We start from the raw sequence: 22,026 nt of genomic DNA on the forward strand, positions 1-22,026 counted from the left end.
TCGAAAATTTTTGTAGCAGACAAAACGGAAGCTGAATTTGTTGCGTACTTTTCAATTCGTAAATAATAAATTATTACTAACCCAAAGTCGAAACTGTTTGATGATAGATCTTCAGCAGAGTTTTAGTGTTTACCGACTCGAAGTTACCGTTTGAAAATCGCAATGGAAGGCTTAAAAACCTCTAAACTCGTGGCGTACGATGCACGCTATGTCCAAAGGAAAGTATTTATTATGAAAAGTGAATGTACCTCAAAATTTATTCGTTAGAACCATATTTTTGGACCTCTAGATTCAGAAAATGTGTGGTTTAAAATAATCCATCTTGGTTTTTTTTCCATACATTATTAAATAGGACGAAATTAACCTTTAAATGACTTCGATATTTGTATGGGAAAATAGGAAAAAAATCAAAAATATCAAAAAACCCAAGATGAAATATTTTAAACCGCACAGATTCTGGCACTAGAGGTCAAAAGCTACGATCCTAGGGAATAACATTTGAGGTACATTCGATTTGCATAATACTTCCCTTTGGACATAGCGTGCGATGTTTATCCTATTATTTTCAAGTTGGGACAAACTTATGTCGTATTGGGTGGATTGTCGCAACAAATACAGGTTGCGACATTGCCATTATTGTTGCGCGATGGTCGAGTTTTCATTCACTGACGAAAAAAAAAATTTGAAACAGTTTTAATATCCTTTAATATGAAGGAATATACCAACAATGTCTTATAGAACCATTGGAATTATAAAATTATTTATGTTTGGATTTTTTTGGTATGACAAAACCAAACTCGCATTTTTTTAGGTCCTACTTGCCCCGGGGTACCTTAAAATTGCAGTCTTTCTAAAAATAATTAAAACATACACCTCGTCCTTTTTTTACGTCTATGCTTGGCTAAGCGACAAAAAATTCTACCGCTAAGACAATGAGCAAACTCAACAGTTTTATATTTTTTAAAACATCTTCGTGATTGTGAGAAGTGTACAAAAATATAAAAATGTGTTTTTTGATCATTATTTTGTCGGTAGAATTTTTTTTCGCTAAGCCAAAAGTGGACGTAAAATAAGGTTTGGGTGTATCACATACATCTTGCCAGTAGACAGTAATTTGAAGTTCCTACGATAAAAATCAAACCAAGAGAAGTTTTTGATTTTTTTTTTCTTGCTTCATTTTTTTCTTGAAGCAAAATTTTGTGAGGGCCCCTGAAATGTGGGCCTGAATAGAGGTATCGTAGTGTGGTGTGCAAGAAGATGGATGCAACCAATTTGCTCACGTCAAACTGTTTCTAGTAAAGTGAAAATTTTATAATTTGAAACTAAGATTTTCTGCCTAGAAACGAAAATTCGTGAGTGATGGATTGAAGAATTTGTGGGTTATTGGAAAGCCGAAGATGTTTCGTCACATTTCGCAACATATCGCGTGTGAGAGGGAAGGGCTAAATCAATTCCTTAGATGTGTTTCATGTGAGGGGATTCCGGAAACCGACGCGGATAGTTTCGATAATTCTCCGTTCTTCTTCTTCTTTTTTTTTTTTTTTTTTTTAAAGACACTACACCGTCTTTAGCCAGAGGCTGCACAGACTGAACATTACATACACGAGACAACGGACAACACACATAACACCCAGTGGCCCAATGGAGAATTTTCCGTTCGACGAAAAGTTTCCCCGACTGGAGCGGGAATCGAACCCGCACTTCGAGGCTTACGAAACGCCTAGACGACTGACGCCGCTAACCGCACGGCCACGAAGCCCACTGCAGATGATCTTGTGCAGAGATGCTCTGTTCTCGTGAGGAAATCATCAAAAACGGATTCCCCAGGGAGTTTTCGTGTTTCGGCGCGTTTTCAGTGCCGATTTATTTTTGAAAATGCGTGTATATTATTTTACTTAACTGAATGCCGAACGGCTGCGCCGTGCCGAAGCTAAGAGTAGACTCCTAGACGAAACCGAGCGCCTTCGCAACCAGATCTCCCCAGCAGCTCCAGGAGTACCAGGATCTGATGGACATCAAGATTTCGCTGGACAAGTTGCAGTCATCCGAGGAATTCCATTATACAGGGGTGATGTAAGCCAGACCACAGCACCAATGCGGCCAGATATGAAGCGCTGCATAATACACCGCAGCACGTCACCGCCAAACGCAAGTGTACCTTGCTGGACGAAAAGGACTTGCGCAGTGTGTCGAACTTCTTAGTTCTTCGTCTGCCAAGGGAAACGTCATATCCAATTAGATAATTTGGTGGATTCGTTCTGATTTAATCTGTTGATCATGATCATGGAGTTCAAACTCCAACAATGACATTCCAATCGCATTACCTACGTATAGTGAATTCTAGACCATTCCTTACCAAAAATCCAACTTGCTATTTACAAAAGCGGTGCATCATAAATACAGTGCGTCGCTGACCTCTCGATAAATAGATGTCATCCCATCCCTACTTTCCCATCCCCTCCGCATGACTTGTTTCTTCTCGTTTCAGAGAGCAAGCAATGGCGCTTAAACCTAGGCTTGTTAGCCAGGACACATGGTCCAAATGCCTGCGCCCCATCCCTTATGCAAAAAGGCCCATGGAGTGACAAAATCTCTTGGCTACGTCACTCACAACGTTCGTGTTTAAAGATACTAAAACACTTACACTCACACAAACAGATATACATGATCTACTCAAATACACTTACACAATCTGAATCTTGTCGCATCACTCGCTTATAGTGAATCCCCAATCAACCCATTCCAAATATCCAACTCCTTGACACTTATAGGGTCGCCGGTGAGTCACTGGCCTTTCATAAAGTAGGTGTCATATCATCACATCCTTTCCTTTCCTCGTAACGAAGAAGATGGGCGTGGCCGGCAATGGAAGTTCCCATGTCTTTTTTTGCTTCAACCTCTGATTGGATAGCTGTTCCTTCCCAAATAGCATTCCATAAGCAAATAGAAAAGAAGTATTAAAGTTTAAACATGACAACTTTCAGTATGCAAACTACGAATTACTCCGTTACCACGCAACGCAACGCAACGTAAGATATTAACAAATTTTTGAATATCTCATCAATTTCATATTAAGAGATCAATTTGAGATATGATTTAGATATTCCCCTCTATCCGGGATCTGTTCGTGAGGTTTGTTACCTCAAAGGAACTTATTTACATGTAGATAGATACAGTGGAGTCGCTTTACCTCACTTTTTAGCTGTGCATCGACCCTAAAACTTGCAGATTTGAGAATAGAAAATCGCCACTGGTTAGATAATAACGCACATCATGGATTCCGTTTAAAAGATTGAAACTGCTGGAGGGGTCCTGAACGATTCCAGGAGTACATTTTGCCGAGAGCTTATTGGCCGTTTGTGTGTCACATCTGATTTATCAAGCAAGAATAAACTAATATTGTCGCCGATAATCGGAATTGACTGAAATCTATGAGAGAAACTAGATTTTAAAAATTGTCATCTTATCAGAGATGGATATTGTCAAGTTATGTAGATAAAACATGGCAGACTACCTTGGACTGGTCACATCTCTCAGATGCCGGAAGAACGACAGGTGAAGGTAATATCCAGTAGAGAAACAGTGACGGGTCGGCGATACCGTGGTCCTGTAAAGATGGATTCTTTATTTGGCGTAGTCGACGTAGATTCAACGGAGAAAATTAAAGCCCAACAAGTAACAAGTTGAGCAAATTTTCAACACAGTACTTTTGTGAAAACATTTACTAATATTGATATGCAGTGCAGTTGTTTCTGCAACATAATCGATCAGAAAACACATTTTTTTAACATAAATAGACCTACACTCCATTAGTAACTCATTCTTTCTTCAACTTTCATTTCGTTTCTATGCATTCCTGATTGAAGTTTTTGTTTGTTTTGTTCTGACAGAAAGGTGGCTTTCTGGCGTGACTGGCGACAGTGCTGATGAGTCGTTGAAAAGTGGCGGACATGACACACTTGGGACCCGGTGCAGACTATGGTCAAACACACTATTATCGAACGTTGACGTTGAGACCAAGTTTGTCAGCCGCGGGCAATGTAATCCGCAGCAACAACAAATTAGCAACGGACTTCACTTACTGTCTCCTTTATGCATACATATATCATGTCTACACAGGAAGCACGGACCGGCCGGCGATGGAAGTAAAACAGTTTGACGTCTATGGCAAACTCGTATTTATGTTTGTTTTTTGTTTGTCTATTATAAATACATAGAAGTTGGGGGCAAGGAAAAACCATTACCCAAGTCAACGAACTTTGAACGGAATGAATCATGATGGTTTCAACCAACACTCGGTTGTTTCTTAAACTAAACCAATTACCAGAATGAAAGAAGAACATTACGATAACGGTCTTCGTCTGAATGGAGCAATTAAAAGCTAAGCTACTCGCTCGACACCTTGAGCATTGCCGGGAATCGCTGACGAGGTGAAGATCACCATCATCATCATCAACACCACCGACGTCCGCCGCCCGGGGCATTTAAAGGTGATTATACCATTTTCCAAGCATCAACAGAACATTCCCAATAAACAGCTGTAGCTTTACAAATGTGGAAACTACTCTAAGCCCTGAGCGGGAATCATCCACACAATGTGCTGATCACAATATTCAATCTTTATCGTCACTTTCAACTAATTAACACTACACCACCCAACGTGGCTTACAGATATCTCCATCCCCAACGCACGTTCAGATGAATCACAACAGAGAAAGCATTAAAAACGCATTCCTCCCGGAGCAGCATCATAGTGCTTGCCCGCAGTCTTCGTTGGCACCGGATTGGTGTCACTTGAAGAAGCATCAATAAAAACCTAAAAGCGCATATTTGTCGTCTATCAGCATAAACGTCAGCGTTTTTCGGTGTGCCCAAGCCCATAAACACGCGCCGCACATGGGACATGCGTTCGGAATAGGAAGTGTGATGAACAACGATCGTCATCGCAGAGGTGATGTCTCTCGTAAAAGTATGACGTGAAGCAGCTGGGCGGGACAGAGGCTGCCGCTTGCGTCCTCAAATGAAAAGCTGCTGAGCGAGACGTGGAAAATCCGTACACCTCTTTGCTTCAGCAGCAGGGGTCATCACCTTGCTCGGTTGGCATCACCGCCGCCGTCCGTCGACGGTGGCGCAGCGCCGTATGCCTGGAAAGCATTTTGAAAATAAATTGCGCTAAGAGCTGTCATTTTGAGTCCGATCCACTGATAAATATGCGGTTGACTAATGCGAACCGGACGACGACGACGGCGCGACGCCCCGGATCGGTGCTGGTGTCGTTGCATCTTTGGTTGGTTTGGCTGCCTATAAACAGTGGCACGGCTTGCAGCGATCAAGTTGTTTTGCGGTCAAATTTATGAACTAGGTATATGGATTTCAGTATTCCTCTTGGGAGCGATCTCTTTTCGTAAGAAGGCGTGAAGATGCTTAGTGGCGGGGTTGTAGTTTGAGAGGCGATAAAATACTTTTGCTGGACAGTGGGCGGAGAATAAATTTTGAAAATTGAATTACCCAGATTGTACAGAACACTACACTGGGCATGTTAAAGGCTGTGTAACGCCTAATACAGACCCTATTGCTGCTTAGGACCATCTTTGGCGGTGTGCAGGAGAATGGTTTGTGGCGGCGAAGAATGAACCACGAGCTCGCTGCACTCTACGGCAAACCTAGCGTCTGGAAGGTCGCAAAAGCTGGAAGGATACAATGGGCAGGGCACGTTGTGAGAATGCCGGAAAACAACCCTGTAAAGCTGGTGTTCGCAAGAGATCCGGATGGAATAAGAAGAACTGGAGGGCAATAGCAATGTACCTAATATTAAATAAATGGAAATAAAATAAAAAGGGATCAGGACGAGAGCCTTTTGATGGACGGACGTAGGGTGATTGAAAGATGGAAGCAGCACTTCGATGAGCACATGGATGGCGAAGAGAATGGGAAACCAATCCTGTACGAATATCAGTAAAAATCCTTCTAAGCCAGATATACTCCTTTGAGACTACTGAAAGATTCCATACAAATTCTTTAAACTCGTAGAACGAAATGCATGTAATCTTTCCAAAAATTTAATGAATCCGAAAAAAATACATAAAAAATACCAAGGTGATCGGAAAAAAATATCGCTATAAATCTAATGTTAGTTCTAAAACCACCGATTTTTTTTAAAGAAATGTGAAAAGACTTACATATATTGAAGATGTGCTACTTATTTTGGATTTGGCTGATAATCTTTCGAAGAATTTCAGTTTTCATTAATCAATTTGAACAAGATACAATTAGAGTCCCCTAATTATCACCACAAAAAAATCACATTGAATTTTAAAATATTTCTGCCCTGATCTCAGTAAAATCCACTGAAAAGCCCGATTGTAATCTACAAAAACAAACACCGTTTGATTTCCCGATGATCTGGCTAAGAATACCCTGACACATATGATGAGGATTTGCCAGAAATTTCGAAAATAGGTCTCGGTTATGGCAACAAATTTGGGAAGTATTTCGTTCTGGAAAATGTACCATAAGTCTCGCGAAGAATCTTGTCAAAATCCCTCAGAAGATTTTAACAAGAATCTGTTTGAAAAACTGCCAAAAAGTTTTCCAGGAACAATCCGGCATACAGTAAACCGAATTATTTGGTCAGATATTCGATCGGTTTTCTTACCTCTAGAAAATTTTGAAAATATAAAAAAGGAATACTTAGCGCCGTTAAATTTAGTTATTATTCAGCCTATTGGGTATATTCAGCCGAATAATAGATTTATAAAATAAGTTAATATTCGGTCGGCGAGATACATCAGCAAATATAAGTAAACTGAGAAGCATCTATGAAACATAAATAACCCAAAGAATTCAGGAATTCAAGAATATCTGAGATTACCAAAGATCGAACAAGATTCCATCAAGAATTTCGGAGGAAGTAATTTGTTTTAATATGTCATGCTTTTTTTTTTGCAGAAGTAACAACTATGTTTGTAACTGTCATCTTAGGCATTCAAAAAGAGTTTAGTGTGAACTTTTCTAGGAATGCTTTTAGTCATTAAGGATCTCATCAGAGATTCTGCATAAATCTTTTTACAGATCCATCAAGGATCTAGTCAGGAATCTACAAAAGATCTCAGAACAAGATCTCAGACAGGGGTAAATTTAAGGACTTGTTAGCAGGGGCCTACATCGTCGAAACCAAAACATGACGCTGAAAGCGAGCGCCCATCAGCATCGGACGGACGCCGACGACGGGAACATTCAAAACAACATGCATGCGCTTCGCTTCATCCGCTCTTCTTGTCACTTTCTTCGACGCAACGACGGGTGGCGGCTCATTTTCACACCGACTGGGATTCAATTGAAATTTTCAAATTGTCTAAAATGTATGTTTGCTTAATATTTTTATGGGTAATAAACTATTTCAGTAAAATATGCATAGCATACATTAACATTATACAGATTTGACGGTTGTTACACTCATTAAATGAGTTATAACAGAGAAATTCATTCGATGTCGAACGAGCGTGCGTGAGCTTGTGAGTGCGAAACAAAGTGGTATCTGCGACGACGCAGCAGCGTCGGTTCATCGGTGACGATGACAGTCGGGCTGAGCGACGACGACGGCGCCTTGTTTCCAATGACGATTAAAAACATTGTTTACAAGCTTCGCCTGAAAATTTCAATTGAAATTAAAAATGTAGGGCCCTGCTTGTTAGAATCCCAAAATGGCCGCCACAATGGCCGACTTCGGCACCTACTCACGATTTTGAGGGCACAAATCTCGTCGTATACAAAACCAGCGCACCTGAGCTTCTGATTTTAAGCTTATTACAACTGAGCAAGAACAGAATAATAAAATGCATTGTTGTTTGAAGCTTGCTTCTTGAGATTTGTGCGTCTGAAGTTCTCATACCATACATTATTGAAGCGGGATGTCAAGACGTTTGTCCTTAAAACAGGAGTGTATCGACAATACCATTGCTCTGGGTACTATAATTACATTTGTCTTTGCTTAGGCAAGACATATACATACTAAAATTGGAACGTACAGAGAAGATAAGCATGGCCCTGCGCAAGGATGACACGCAAAATCGTGAAGCGTTCCACATTGTTTAATATCCGAACATTAGTCTATGCTGATGACAGTATACTGATAACTACATCGAAACACCTTCCAAGAGTTCGCAATGCCCTGAAAATAGCAGTTGAGGCTGTTAATATATGGGCGAAGAGCGTTAAGTTTTCTCTATCGGCCTCCAAGTCTTGCATCTTACATGTCTGTAAGAAACGTAGACACAGGTGGCGCAATGCTCGCCAGGATATCAGAATCGATGGCGAAAGCATTCCTGAAGTTAACATCGCCCGACTTCTTGGTGTGTGGATAAAACGACGCGGTGAATTCACAGTTCATGCAGCTAAAACAATAGAAGCCCTTAAAAACCGGATATCATATTTGAAGGCTGTTGCTTCTAAAGCAAACAGAACGACATTACGGCGTATAGCCGACGCCACCTGCATGTCGAAACTATTTTACGGAATAGAACTATTCGGCCTGGACCTATGTAACTCGTTCCAAACAACCTACAACCAAATAGTAAGAGTCACGTCAGGAGCATTACAATCATCTCCTATCACCAGTCTAGTCGTCGAAGCTGGAGAACTATCGCTAAAACTGCGAATGTCTGAAACGCTCATCCGAATATACTGCCGAATCGAAGAGAAATCTTCGCCATTTCAACCCCATCGGCACCTCTTTGAAGCAGCAAACAACGCACTATCCAGCGAAACAGGACAACAACTTCCAGATATAGCCAAACTGTTGCGAGTTGCTAATCGACCCTGGCATAGCCAAACCGTTAAAATAGATTGGGCTATCAAACATAGATTCAAAAAAGGACAAACCCAAAAGCGCAACTGCACTAGTTTCCCAACTTCTACAACAACCATGATAAATTGTACACGGATGGGTCGAAGTGCAACAATCGGGTTGGTTTGGAAGTTGTCGGCAGAAGAATCACGGTTGAAAAAAGTCTACCATTTCAATGTAGTGTGTTTTCCGCGGAAGCAGCTGCGTTGCATATCGCAGTTTCTCTAGCAACCAATACACCAATTATCATCTTGTTAGATTCCGCCAGCTGCATAACCGCTCTCAATGAAGGGAAATCAAATCATCCATTCATACAAGCTGTCGAAAAGGCAGCTCTCAAGAAGAACGTGACCTTCTGCTGGATACCAGGACACTCCGGCATTGACGGGAACGAACAGGCTGATCGTGCAGCCAATCGAGAGAAAGATCTGCCACCAACGCCAAGCATGATTCCCGCAAACGATGTCATCAACTGGGTTCATCATCTCTTCAAGCAGGCCTTCCAGGTTACCCAGGAATCGCATCGGCCAACGTTCCTGAAACAATGTAAAACTACAATCGAGAAGTGGAGAGATACAGAACTTTGGCGAGATCAACGAATTTTAACGTGATGTAGAATTGGTCACAAGATTGGCCAAATATCATTTATTTAACAGAAGACATACTTCCAAAAACTGTGACACGTGCCACACTGAACTCACTGTTAAACTGTATCAAAAACGACTATATTCGTGAACAATTAGGTATAAGCAACAACCTACAAATTGCACTAGGAAACGACAAATTCGAAGAAGTCAAACTGCTGAAATTTCTAAAAAAGTGTGATCTGTATAATAAGCTATAAAGAATTAATTACTAATAAGAGGTGAATGAACCCGTTGGTTTAAAGCCTCTATAATAAAAAAAAACATTTATAGTATGTATTTCAAAAAACCGTGGAAAATTACCCTGAACTCTAGCAAAATTCCCTTACTTTCCCTAGTCCCTATGTAGAATCTGTGAGAACAGAGAAATAGAAACCTTGAAGGAATCCTACAGAAAACCTTCTTAAAGCATCTACTTGGTTATTTCTGAAGGGAAACCCTGGGGAAAATGTCGTTTGAGTTTTTAGATAAATAAGAAAATTTTCTGATAGAATCATTCGAGCAAAATATAGTTAAATCTTTGAAGTAATTTGCGAGAAAGCTTAAGATAGATGATCAGTAAGAGAAAAGGAAAACTGAAAGAAAGAATTGAGGGTATAATATCAGCGGTATTAGTCCTCGGAGGCTGAATTAACTTTATCCCAATATCAGCAGCTGTTATATAACCTCTGAAGTAATGCATTACTAAAGCAGAAATTTTAAAAAGTGATTTCCTAATCATAGATATTTCAAAAATCTTTACTTGACCTGCCAAGAGAATTTCAGCTAAGGCACGTTGTTAGGGTTTCATTTTGAAAATGATTTAGAAATTTATTCCCTGGAGCTGCACAAAAGGTCGACACTTAAGACATTGAAACAAGCTAAAATTATTGAAAATTTTCGACGAAATTCGTTACAATCATCTATAGCTTTTCAGATCATCAATAGTCAAGTTAGGTTCTCGATTGCTGGAAGATGCGTTCATCTTATGTTGCAGCCAGTAGTTGGTTCCAAATAACTGCCTTGGGAAAATAAAGAGCTTAAGAAGGCTGACCGTATAAAATGTAGTAATCCCGTAAACTTGCTTAAACCAAGAAAATATTTGCATGAATCATTATCATTCATATTAGAATGATTTTTTTGTTCTACAGAAATATTGCTATGGAAATAATAAAATACATATATTCCTAGATATAGCAGCTTCTACCCACAGTCATCCCAGCAGAACGTTGTTATTTATTTTGTTTTCATACCATGAGAGCTTGCACAAACGCCGCTCGAAGCAATATATTTTGAAAATAAATATTTTCATCCAGCAGAAACGAACTAAGTGACTATTTTTCTTGCTAGACGGTGCCGGCGACGTTCGTTCGTTCCACGTTGTTTTCGGCGACTGCGGCGGTAGTAGTTGGGAAGTGCTCCAAATTAAAAACTACCCGCATCTGGGTCACCCAGCGAGCGCAACTTATTCATAACAGATTGGACAGCGAAAGGAAAGTGCATTTTGAGAGAGTAGAACAATTTAGTAATAGTGGGACACATCCAAGAGACAAAAAAAAACCGCTAGAGTTCAATACTGCGGCAGATATTTTTAGAATTGATCCAAAGGCACAGAATTCCGATCTTAATTAGCCAAGATGATAGTAAATTTCAAATCTTTCGAATTTTTCAAATAGAAAAACGAAAAATAACACTACCATAAATTCGTGGGAGCATAGCTGTATGTCGGCATCCTGCTATGCAAGCAGATGACTTCCCAAAAATAGAATAGAACGACGCCGATGCGCTGATGGTTGGCTATTGCAACCGTATACAGTTCTGGCGTTCGTCCGGCAGAATGGATGTTAAATGTTGTCAAATGATCTGTTGATGTTTGGAAGACTGGCGGCAAAGATCGCATGATTCCCCTTTCTAAGAATGTAGAGAAAACTGGGGCAAAAATTTCTTCCTCGGGGTACCTATTCAACTATGAAACTATTTTTTTATTTTTATTTTAGTGTACAAAATCTCTGCAATTCAAGTGGAAAGGTTTTGTTTAACATAGGGTATCGCGCTACTTGGGCGGTGGTTTTCTTCGTCTGTTATTTTCGTCTGTTTTCCACTGTAACTCGGTCAATTTTGAACCGATTGACTTGAAATTTTGTACACGGGTAGATACTATACCTATCTCACCGCATTCCAAGAATTGTGTCAATTGGTTCAAGATTGACTGAGTTATAGTGGAAAACAGACGAATATAGAAGCCACCGCCCAAGTAGCGCGATTCCCTACCAAAGTATAACAAACATTTTTTTTTCGTTTTAGTAAGTTGTCACAGGTAATTTCTAAATATTTAAAAACTCGTAGTTTGCATGTTTTCAACTATTCATATTTTTTTTCTCTGTTCGGAACATAAACCACTGCGACCAATATTTGATCTATTGTGGCATATCCCGAGTCATTTGTATAGTACATGTCGTAGTACTTAATCACCATTGAGAAGTTATAAAGTATTCGGTTTTATTACAGTAGTCATTTTCAACTTGATCGCAAGGGAGGATTCTGATTGATAGGTTCCGTTTTGAACACGCTCCTTTTTCAGTCAAAATCTGATCCCCTAACGATAAAGTCAAGAAATGATACCGATAACTATTCATATAGAAGATTTTGTATTGTCTTATTGGTACTGCAACACCATTTCGAGATTGTTGTTCATCATACTCTAAAACAGCACGGTTATTTTTAGACTGCAACAATATCATTCGACCTCTACAAACCTTTAGTTCCTTGGTACACATCTAAGGCTACATAGTAAACATAAAATAAAAACTTACAGCTCCTCGCGCTGCCGTTGTGACAACACCATTTTCATGTTTTGGGTCTGCGGTAGTGGTAGAGGTGGTTGTTAGTTGGGGAATTGCAGCAACTGCTCCGGTTCCGCGCACCTCACAAAGTGATGAACCTTAAAAAACCGGCCCCACAGCGCTCTCCGTGGGCTAATCACTTCCTGCTGCTCGGCAGCTCGGACTGACCCCACTTTTTGATTATCTTCCACTCCCTGTCGGTGGTGTGCGCCGACGACGATCGGTCGGGTCAGCAACAAATTATCACCAACTTCACTTTCACCCCTCGGATCTTTGATTTTCTTCTTGTGTAACGAACAAAAAACCACACACTTGTTGTCGAGACGATCGACGCTTTTAATTTTCTTCCTTTCCTACAATGCACACACCACACTGCAACGCACACTTTTTCGTCGATCCGCACCAAACGCGATCCACAGTAATCAGAGTAGATGAAATGTATAAAACCAAACTTGTGCTTACTTATCACGCACTTATCGACTCACGATAAAAAATAAATAGATAAATATAGGTGTATAAAGTGTAACAATCGTCGGTCGATCGGGGAAGTGGAGCTCGTTGAAAATCGATGCTGCACACTTCGTATTTTTCTTCTTCTTCTTCTTTTTAATTCACTATGCCACTGGAGGAGGTCTCCTGGAAGCCTGCTTCGAAACTAGGGTACTGGGTGCGATACTATCGCAACCCGTTCGCCGGCCGGAAACACGCCGATTGGGAAACAGTGAAAGAAAGCGTAGACGATTCACTGCCTTAAATTAAAATTTATCAAAATACTGCGCGATAGAATCATCTGAAAAAGGAAGAGAAATAATGAAATATTATTAGTACAGGTTATGAGACGATTTACTAGATATGAAATGTTAAGAATAAAAAAAAATGGCTACATAACATTGGAGAATAAAAAACACGGTTTGCACATATACTCACGTTTTCACTTCCCGCATTTTCCCGACTTTTTTCCCGCATTTGATTTTGAATTTTTTCGACATTTCTCTATAAATATGGAGCTTGTAAAACACCCATGAATCCGAACTATTAAATAGATCTGTAAAATTAAGTGGAATATTTACATTGCCATAGTGATACTAAGTTATATAATGTTTTAGATACCTTGAAAACATATCAAAAGAAATGTACATTTTATTTATTTATGTTAATAAATTATCCGACAGAAAGTCTACATGAATAAGTTAATTGGTAAAAAAAAAAACAAGAAACAATACAATAAAACTTAACGAATTACATATTCATCTTCTTCTTCTGAGAGTATTGTGTAACTGGTTTGATGTTCTGCCGAAACCAAAACACGGATTCTATCTCTAAAAACGCCCTAAGCATTGCTGTCAGTGGCCCATGGTAACCACGGGCAGTGTAATGGTACCTGATTTGCAGCAACGAAGAATTCCGTAACCACCCTTGAGGAACTCGGAAGTCCAATTGCGCGTGTATTCCCGGGTAATCTGCTTCACCATTCAAGAGCTTGGCTACACTCCAAATAATCTAAATCTAATAGTAGGCATCTGTACAAGTATAATGGGAAATTCGTCGGATTACGCCAGGGAAGATTTTGCGAAGCCATTCTCAGAAATCGCTTTTGTACCCGTTCAAGTCGAAGAATCCACGTGACTTCATACGGACACCAGATAACAGATGCATTCTCAAGTATTGATCGTACAAGCGAACAGTAAAGCGACATGCATTTTTTAAATAAACCCAAGTTGCCGATTGATTCGCTTTAGAAATTATCTCTTGATAGTGTAGACGGAAGTCAAGCTTTGGATCAAGAAGAACGCCCAGATCTTTGATCCTGTCAACTCTCCTCAGCGAAACGCCATCAATGGTGTAGTCAAAAACGATTGGGTTCTTGATGCGATGAAACGTCATTACCACACATTTTGAAATACTGATTGTTAGCTTATTCTGGCAACACCACTCGGCGAACAGGTTTAATAAACGTTGCAATTGATGACAATCCTCTATAGTTGATACAACAATATACAGCTTCAGGTCATCTGCATACACAAGGCAGCAACATCATTAAAAACAGAATGAAGAGCTAGGGACCCAAATTGCTCCCCTGAGGCACACCTGATGTGCTGGAAAACAGCTCCGGAATACAGGAATCTAGTTGAACACGTGGAGTCCTATCAGACAGGTATGACTACAACCAGGCCTTAACTGTCGACGATGCTCCCAGACGAGAGAGCTTGCACAAGAGAATTTTGTGATCAATTATGTCAAAAGCTGCTTTGAGTTCAGTATATATGACATCAACCTGTGCTTTTTGCTTCATTGCAGTGATGCAAGTTTGTCCAACAAATTAGACACAACACAACCGATCTGCCAGCCATATAACCGTGTTGATCTAGGGAGATGTAACCTCTAGAGCAGGCTAATACAGCTTGAATGATGATTATCTCAAAGAGCTTAGGAGCTGTAGAAAGACTTGTTATTCCTCGATATTTATGAACATCTTGACGATCACCGGATTTGAATACGGGAAACATATACGACTGCTTCCACAAAGTTGGAAATTTACCCTGGCCAAAAGACCGAGTGAATATCACCGCAACATACGCTTGTAATTTGCTTCTTATTCTCCTGAGCAGAGGAGAATACCATAATGATAACAACGGAATCACAAAATCTGTTTTTATATCTTGGTTTGTTATTATTAACTTATTAAGGCATTACCTTGCCATAACATGTTTTGTTGGACAAACTTATTTTGTTATGATCGTGTTATTAATATATTTTCTTCAAATAACATTTCAATAACATGTTTTGTTGTAGAACAAGTTCAATTATTATTGAATTATTGGGACAACAATAACAAGTTTTACAATCAAAACTACACCATTCGAGATTGACGTAGTTCACAGTGTTTCGCAAGGAACTGTTGAGAAACTCATGTTTTCTCGTCAGTTCCTCTTCCTCTTCTTTCTGACATTACATTCTAACTGTGTCAGTAGATACCATCCATTAAATACGTCACGCTAAAATTCGGGATTTTCGAACCCCCTCCCCACTTTGTACGGGGTTTTCCTATGCTCATCACATTGTTTGTCACATTTTCACAAACCCCCTTCCCCCTAACACCTTATATGATTTTATAACTCATTTTGCTTTAACCTTCTTCGTGCATTAGCTTGCGCTCACCTCGCTGTCCTAGTGCACGTTTAGGGGTCATAATGACCCCAATGCACGACGAGGGTTAAAATTGTTATCAATAACTTGTTAATTTTAAAATTTGTTATTTAAATATTTTACAAATTCCCTATTATTAAGTTGTTATTAAAACAAACAAAACATGTTATTCAACTGGTCTTCCAGGAACATTTTTTTGTTATGATTTTTGTTATTTTGCCGCTTATGACAGACAAGTTTATAACATGATATGTTATGTTAATAACATAAAAATAACTCTTTCCGTTACAGTAACAGTTATTTTGCCAAAATAACATATTTTATCATGCTGTAGTTATTCTCTTCTAATCGGGTGGAGGTACTGTAACGTTAACCCATGCTCAAAGTTATTGTGTCGGAACTCTTAAAAGATTTGTGTGAACTCCGTTTGAAAAGCGTGATGAAGTTCAAACAAAAAACTACTCTTATAGCTGAAACACTCTTTAGTGATTGTTGAGAACGCGATTTCTTGGAAGGAGCGAAACTTCTTGAGAGCAGCTTACAGTTTCGGCAGCTTCAAGACTGCAAATAGTTAATATTTTATTAATTTGAATTACACTTACATTTGCTTAATAACTTACATTTAAGTTCCATTTTTTGTCTTCCAATACGCGACTCAACATCCTAAATATTGCATCATTAAACTATCTTGTTACGATATTCTGCTAACTAACTTTTAGATATAATACTACAACAACTGTTCTTCTACCTTTCTTCTGTTGTCATTCAACTGTAGCCATGTCAGAATATAACGAAGAATACTATTCATCGGAGAACTCGGGGCTAAGCACTGAAAGAAATCTTTTGCCTATTTCTAACAATGATTTTTTATGAGGATTTTTACGCTATCCCGGGAATTCTGAAGGTAGAATTATTTATGTAATTGTGCTAAAATCCCCATAGGTGGAACTATTTGAATGTTTAGTGGTGAAATTCTTTGAGGAATTTACTATCAAATTTCCAGGAAAAAGTTTATAACAAAAACACAGTGATATCAGAAAGTCTATTCAATGATTGATTTTACAAATAATTAATTAGAAAAATAATTTCCGTAATATTAACAGATTCAAAAAATAAACCGAATTCCATTAAATTAACCCTCTAATACCCAATCCCACCTTTAGACGGGGTATAGTTTGAGCATTTTTGTAATTTTTGTTTCGTGGAAAATCATTTTTTTTATATTTTTGGCTGATATTTAGGACTGTTCTGTATATCTCAAAATGGTTTCTGGTGTATTTTAAAGCGTATTTACATTTTTTTTAAATCATTGAAAAATTGATGTTTTAGTCACCTTTTAGAAGTCATTGTTTATTTTGTATTGAATCGCTACAATTAACATATTTTAATTTTTTCCCTAATCATTCTATCCTTGTTTAATAGTTGAAGGGAATCGAATACACTCTTAAAATATTTTCCTTAAAATTACACGGAAAATAAAATTTTCTGTGAAAAAAATTTAAAATAATGATATTTCAACAATAATCATAAAATCTCAAAATGTTTTCATCTCAAAACATCCGTTCCCCAAATTGGCTTCCAGGAAAAATATAAAAGTGTGGGGATGTTCAAAAATAAAAAAATAGAAAAATCAAAAACTGAAATTCACGAAATCGAGAATTAAAAAGAATAATCTTCCAAAACATGTTTAAATCGATTTTAGATGGCAAAAAATGATATTTAGATCAAAATCAAAAATTAGGGTATTAGAGGGTTAAACATAATTTAATACTTCATATGTAGAAAGGGTTGAGTCTCGAGTGATTCAGGTACTTCAACACAACTCCTGTGAAAAGTTCCTGTTTTGTGTGAATTGATTATTTTTTTTAATATGAGGTTAACAAGCTTGATATAGATCCTACTTGGGAAAATAATTAACGACAAGTTTTGCAGGTAACTTTTTGATACTGAATTTTTAAACTTACTAAAATTTGACATTTTTTGATATACTATGCATTTTACCCATCATTAAAAAAATATCTCAACCTAATGCTAAATTTAAACAATTTCCATAAAAAATAGGAAATTTTATGAGGAAAAACTTTGTCAAAGACAGCATGGGGTTTTTTTCTATTCGTTTTAGAGTTATTCGCGATTTACTTTTTGGTGAAAATTGAATTTCTAGGTATTTTTTTTTTAATTTCACATAAGAACTTCCCAAAAACACATAGGGTATGTGTACCGTTCCGTGGTCTAATATGCCAGCCATCTTAACAATGTTGACCATAAGTCGTGAATTAATAGCACTATAAATGATGTGCTGACTCTATCACGCACTCTAGGCAGTGCATGAACTTACTTAATTACGTTGAAAAGATTCGATGCGATGGTATGCAACGTTGGTCTACGGTACAAAAATTGGCCTATTAGTGGATACAACGTTGGCCTATTGCTTTCCTAGCGCTAGAACCACTTATTCTATATTTTTTTAATATTTCTGCTGAAGTATTATCACTGTTTGTTCACCAATCTTGCTTTCAAACTACATTTTCGGAGTCAAATTTTCACCTAACTATACATAAATTACTTAAACTAAAGTTCTTTCTTAATTTAGTAACAAAAACAATGCAACCCCGTTATTGTGTTATATTTTTACAGTCACCACACACAAAATCTTTCTTCCCGTTCGTTCTTTCTGGTTCATTCGCAAGCAATGTTGTTGACGTCACTTTATCGGTGTTGTTGACGTCACCTAACTGATGGGCCAAGATTTGGGTACATAGTGAAAAAAATGTCCTCAATATTCGGCCCACATTTAATTTGTAAAATAGTTATTTTTCGTTGAAAACAAATATACAAATTCAAAACAGTGTCTTTAACCGTCGCATAAAATGTTCAGTTATCGAAAAATCAATTCGAAATGTTCCAGAATCAGGCCATTTATGATCATGTGTATAGACTACCCACTAAGCCGAAGAATCATGGCGTCTACAAAAAATAAACAAAGTGACATTTTCATTCAATTTTAATGCTCCAAAATGCTGAAATTGAAACGAAATGTTCCAGTTGTTTGGCGCATAGCTTTTCCGATCTCCAGTTATGCGTGTTTGTTTGAGTTTCTGGTTAACGTTAAGATTGGCCGAACGAGGGGACTATGCCAACGAAGCATCCCGATACCCTATGCAAAGTAAAAAATCACGTATGCTCAACAAGTTTTTGACTTGAATGTGTTTATTTTGTTGAAATTGTCCAGAAAGAATCCACATACGCAGACAAAATGCGTTTTTTGGGAAATCATAAGTGATTTACCACTTCCCTCCCAAAATTGTTTTGTTTGGGATTTTTTCTGGTCTTCGTAAATAGTTTTTTTTTTAACTTTTCCAACCAATTTTCCTCGACTGTGGAAAGTTTAATGGAAAACAGTTTTTATTTTGTATTTTTTTTTGGATTGCTGAGTAAATTTTATTATGATTTCACCAAAAAAACTGTCTACGATGCTTTCATTCTTGATATATGTATCAAAGAAAACGGCTCGTCTTTACATACTATATCTATATATAAAAAAAATAATTTCTGTCTGTCTGCCTGGCCCTCATAGATTCGAAAACTACTGGACTAATTGGCGTGAAAATTTGTATTGTGGAGCCGAGGAAGGCTCTTAGCATAGTGTGAGACCCATCCGATTTCTTAAAAACGGGGCTCTCATACAAATTAATTTTTCGTGGGAAGTTTTCCAGACTTTCTGAACAGTTTCTCCGACTTTTGCTTAACCCTCTAATACCCAACCCCGCCTTTAGACGGGGTATAGTTTGAGAATTTTTGTAATTTTTGCTTCTAGAAAAATCATTTTTTTTTTATTTTTGGTTGATATATAGGACTGTTTTGTATATCTCAAAATGGTTTTTGATGTATTTTAAAGCGTATTTACATTTTTTTAAAGTCATTGAAAAATAGATGTTTTAGTCACCTTTTAGAAATCATTGTTTATTTTGTATTGAATCGCTACAATTAACATATTTTAAATTTTTCACAAATCATTCTATCCTAGTTTAATAGTTTAAGGGAATCGAATACACTCTAAAATTATTTTCCTTAAAATTACACGGAAAATAAAATTTCCTATGAAAAAAAAATTAAATAAAAATATTTGAACAATAATCATAAAATCTCAAAATGTTTTCATCTCAAAAAATTCGTACCCCAAATAGGCTTCCAGGAAAAATATAAAATGTGGGGATGTTCAAAAATAAAAATTAGAAAAATCAAATACTGAAATTCACGAAATCGAGAATTAAAAAGAATCATCTTCCAAAACATGTTTAAATCGATTTAAGATGATGAAAAATGATATTTAGATCAAAATTAGAAATTTGGGTATTATTAGAGGGTTAACAGTGGAAAATTTCGTGGAAAAGAATTTTTATTTCCTAGTTTTTGGAATGCTGAGAAAATTTGTTTAAAATTTCACAAAAAAATGTGTCTACTATACTTTGTTCTTAAGTCATGATTTGTCAAAATAGGTGGTATCCGTAAAAAAAATTCCACATGAGTTTTCCAAAAAATTAGGCGAACCTGATTTTTTTCTCATTTTAGTTTTTTTTCTATGCATATACGAACTCTATTTGTGAAAAAAAAATCGTGAAATTCAGTGTACCATCGTACCAATTTGTACGATAATAAAAAAAAAACATATTCAATATATGTGTTATACTACTCTATATGCGCAACAACAACAAAGCAATAAACACAACCATCGCGATGCATCGCGCCGGCTCAAAAGTGAAGGAGGAGAAACCTTGAAAGTGCTCTACTATCGTTTAAAAGCCTAACATATACAGAATTCTCCATTACGGTATAACCAACACTAGACCACTGCAACAGTATTCTTTCGATAGCTAAACTACCAACAACTATATGGTGAGTACAGTCACCCGCAATTTATAAATCGATTTCAAAAAGTCGCAATGCACGAGTCAGCCATTGAACATTATGACGATTCACATCTGTGGGTTCACTGTATATTGGTAGGGAATGCATCTGCATCTTCAGTTTCGTTTCTTCACCAAAAGCAGCCAACATCACACGAGCAGGAGTCTTAAACTATCAGATTAACGGGGGAAGACAGCACCTCAATAAGCCGGTCATTTTTCACCGAACGACAACAACAGGTTCGGTTAGATGCGCATAACTTGAGTGTTGTTGCTTTGCTGTTTTCTATCACACATGTCGTTCCAAAGTCAAGTCTGATAGGCAGCAGCTGGTTGCAGCTCCCGCCCCGCCATAATAACTATGCACTACAGTACACCAAGTTGGTCGCACTGCTGCTACAAGCCTATGGCTCCCCTAGAAGAACGGTTGTTTCCGTCCATCGCCATTATATCATGTTTACGATAGGCGCTCGTTTCGGAATCTTGCACGGTTTAGCGTAATTTATTGGCCAATTGGACAACACTGATTCATTTGAATATGCCAACCGGATTGAAGGTACGGTACCTGGTCTTGTTCTGCTATGTGTGCTACATACGAGGAATGCACTGTTTCTGTGGTGATCGGCATGTGAGTCATAAGTACGAGAAGTTGCAGTAAGCGTTGATCAAAACATTGTGAAGAAAATTTGGGTAATTATTCAAGAAGCGAATACGCTATAATTTGAGGCACAATCTGACGCAACACCGAACAAAACAATTCATAAATAATGAGGCATGAAACTGCACCGCACTGACCTTTTCACGGCATCCCTCAACCTTAGTCATTTCCAACTACAATTTGTAACAGCGTTCACCAAACTGAATGCCTTGACACAATGGTATATTCACTGATTGAAAATCCCTCCAACCACTGACTAACTAGCGCTTCTCAGAACACCGCAAAGTGAATAGCGTGGGTACAACAAGCTCATCTTCAAGATTTTTTGCTGATTGGTTATTTGTGCGGAGAGCTTACTTGAACGAGTGCCCTTTGCAGTATTATTTGCAAAGCATATTGAGAAAAAAATAAGGCTCCACCGACGGACGAATGGAACGAGCTCAGCGCGCGTATTGGTTCGAAAAGGTATCATTCTGAAAACCACACCTTTTTGCTCCGCTAAGAGCTCAGCTGATGTAAGTGTCACGTTTATGAAATGTATCCCAGGAAATGCGATACGCTTTGCGGTAACTCCTGTTTCAGAGAATCATCTGATCAATAACGAGTAACGAGGCGGTCATCGATTCTTATTTAGCCATATTTATGTCATTACGCATATAGCATGTAATCCACGACGGCTTAATTTTACACATCAGTGTCAACGGCGTGACCATTCAGAGCGCATCCCGCAGCCGGTTTCTATTGCTGCAATCTCTCAACAGCTAATTTACAGTAATGTCATGCAATATGCAATAACATGGATCACATCCTGGTCACACTGCAATCCAGTAGTGCCGGTAGACGGACGATCACCAAAGGGACATGCTGCCAATTGCACAGACCAAACAGACAACAACGGCTGATAACGATGTTATGGAATATTAACGATTCAATTCCGAAGCAGTTAGTACGCTCGTGGTGTGACCATGCGAAACGGTGGTGGTGGGTTTATATATGGGATTAA

General features: G+C 38.2%; 1 protein-coding gene and 1 non-coding gene across 3 annotated transcripts in view; one reads left to right on the plus strand and one right to left on the minus strand.

Moving 5' to 3' along the window:
- Positions 1-22,026, minus strand: part of LOC109405798 (lissencephaly-1 homolog) — a 244,991-nt gene that overhangs the window by 99,546 nt on the left and 123,419 nt on the right. For both annotated transcript variants that reach the window (XM_019678855.3, XM_029857581.2), the window contains exon 2: positions 12,282-13,101. In XM_019678855.3, the coding sequence (XP_019534400.1) occupies positions 12,282-12,319 (38 nt within the window). In that variant the 5' untranslated portion in view covers positions 12,320-13,101. The remainder of the gene's footprint in view (positions 1-12,281; positions 13,102-22,026) is intronic.
- Positions 7,983-8,091, plus strand: LOC134284338 (U6 spliceosomal RNA). Its single transcript, XR_009995770.1, has one exon. It is a non-coding gene; the product is annotated as a U6 spliceosomal RNA (small nuclear RNA).

Source organism: Aedes albopictus, chromosome 3 (genome assembly GCF_035046485.1).
Source record: "Aedes albopictus strain Foshan chromosome 3, AalbF5, whole genome shotgun sequence".
In the NCBI taxonomy this organism is placed as follows: domain Eukaryota; kingdom Metazoa; phylum Arthropoda; class Insecta; order Diptera; family Culicidae; genus Aedes; species Aedes albopictus.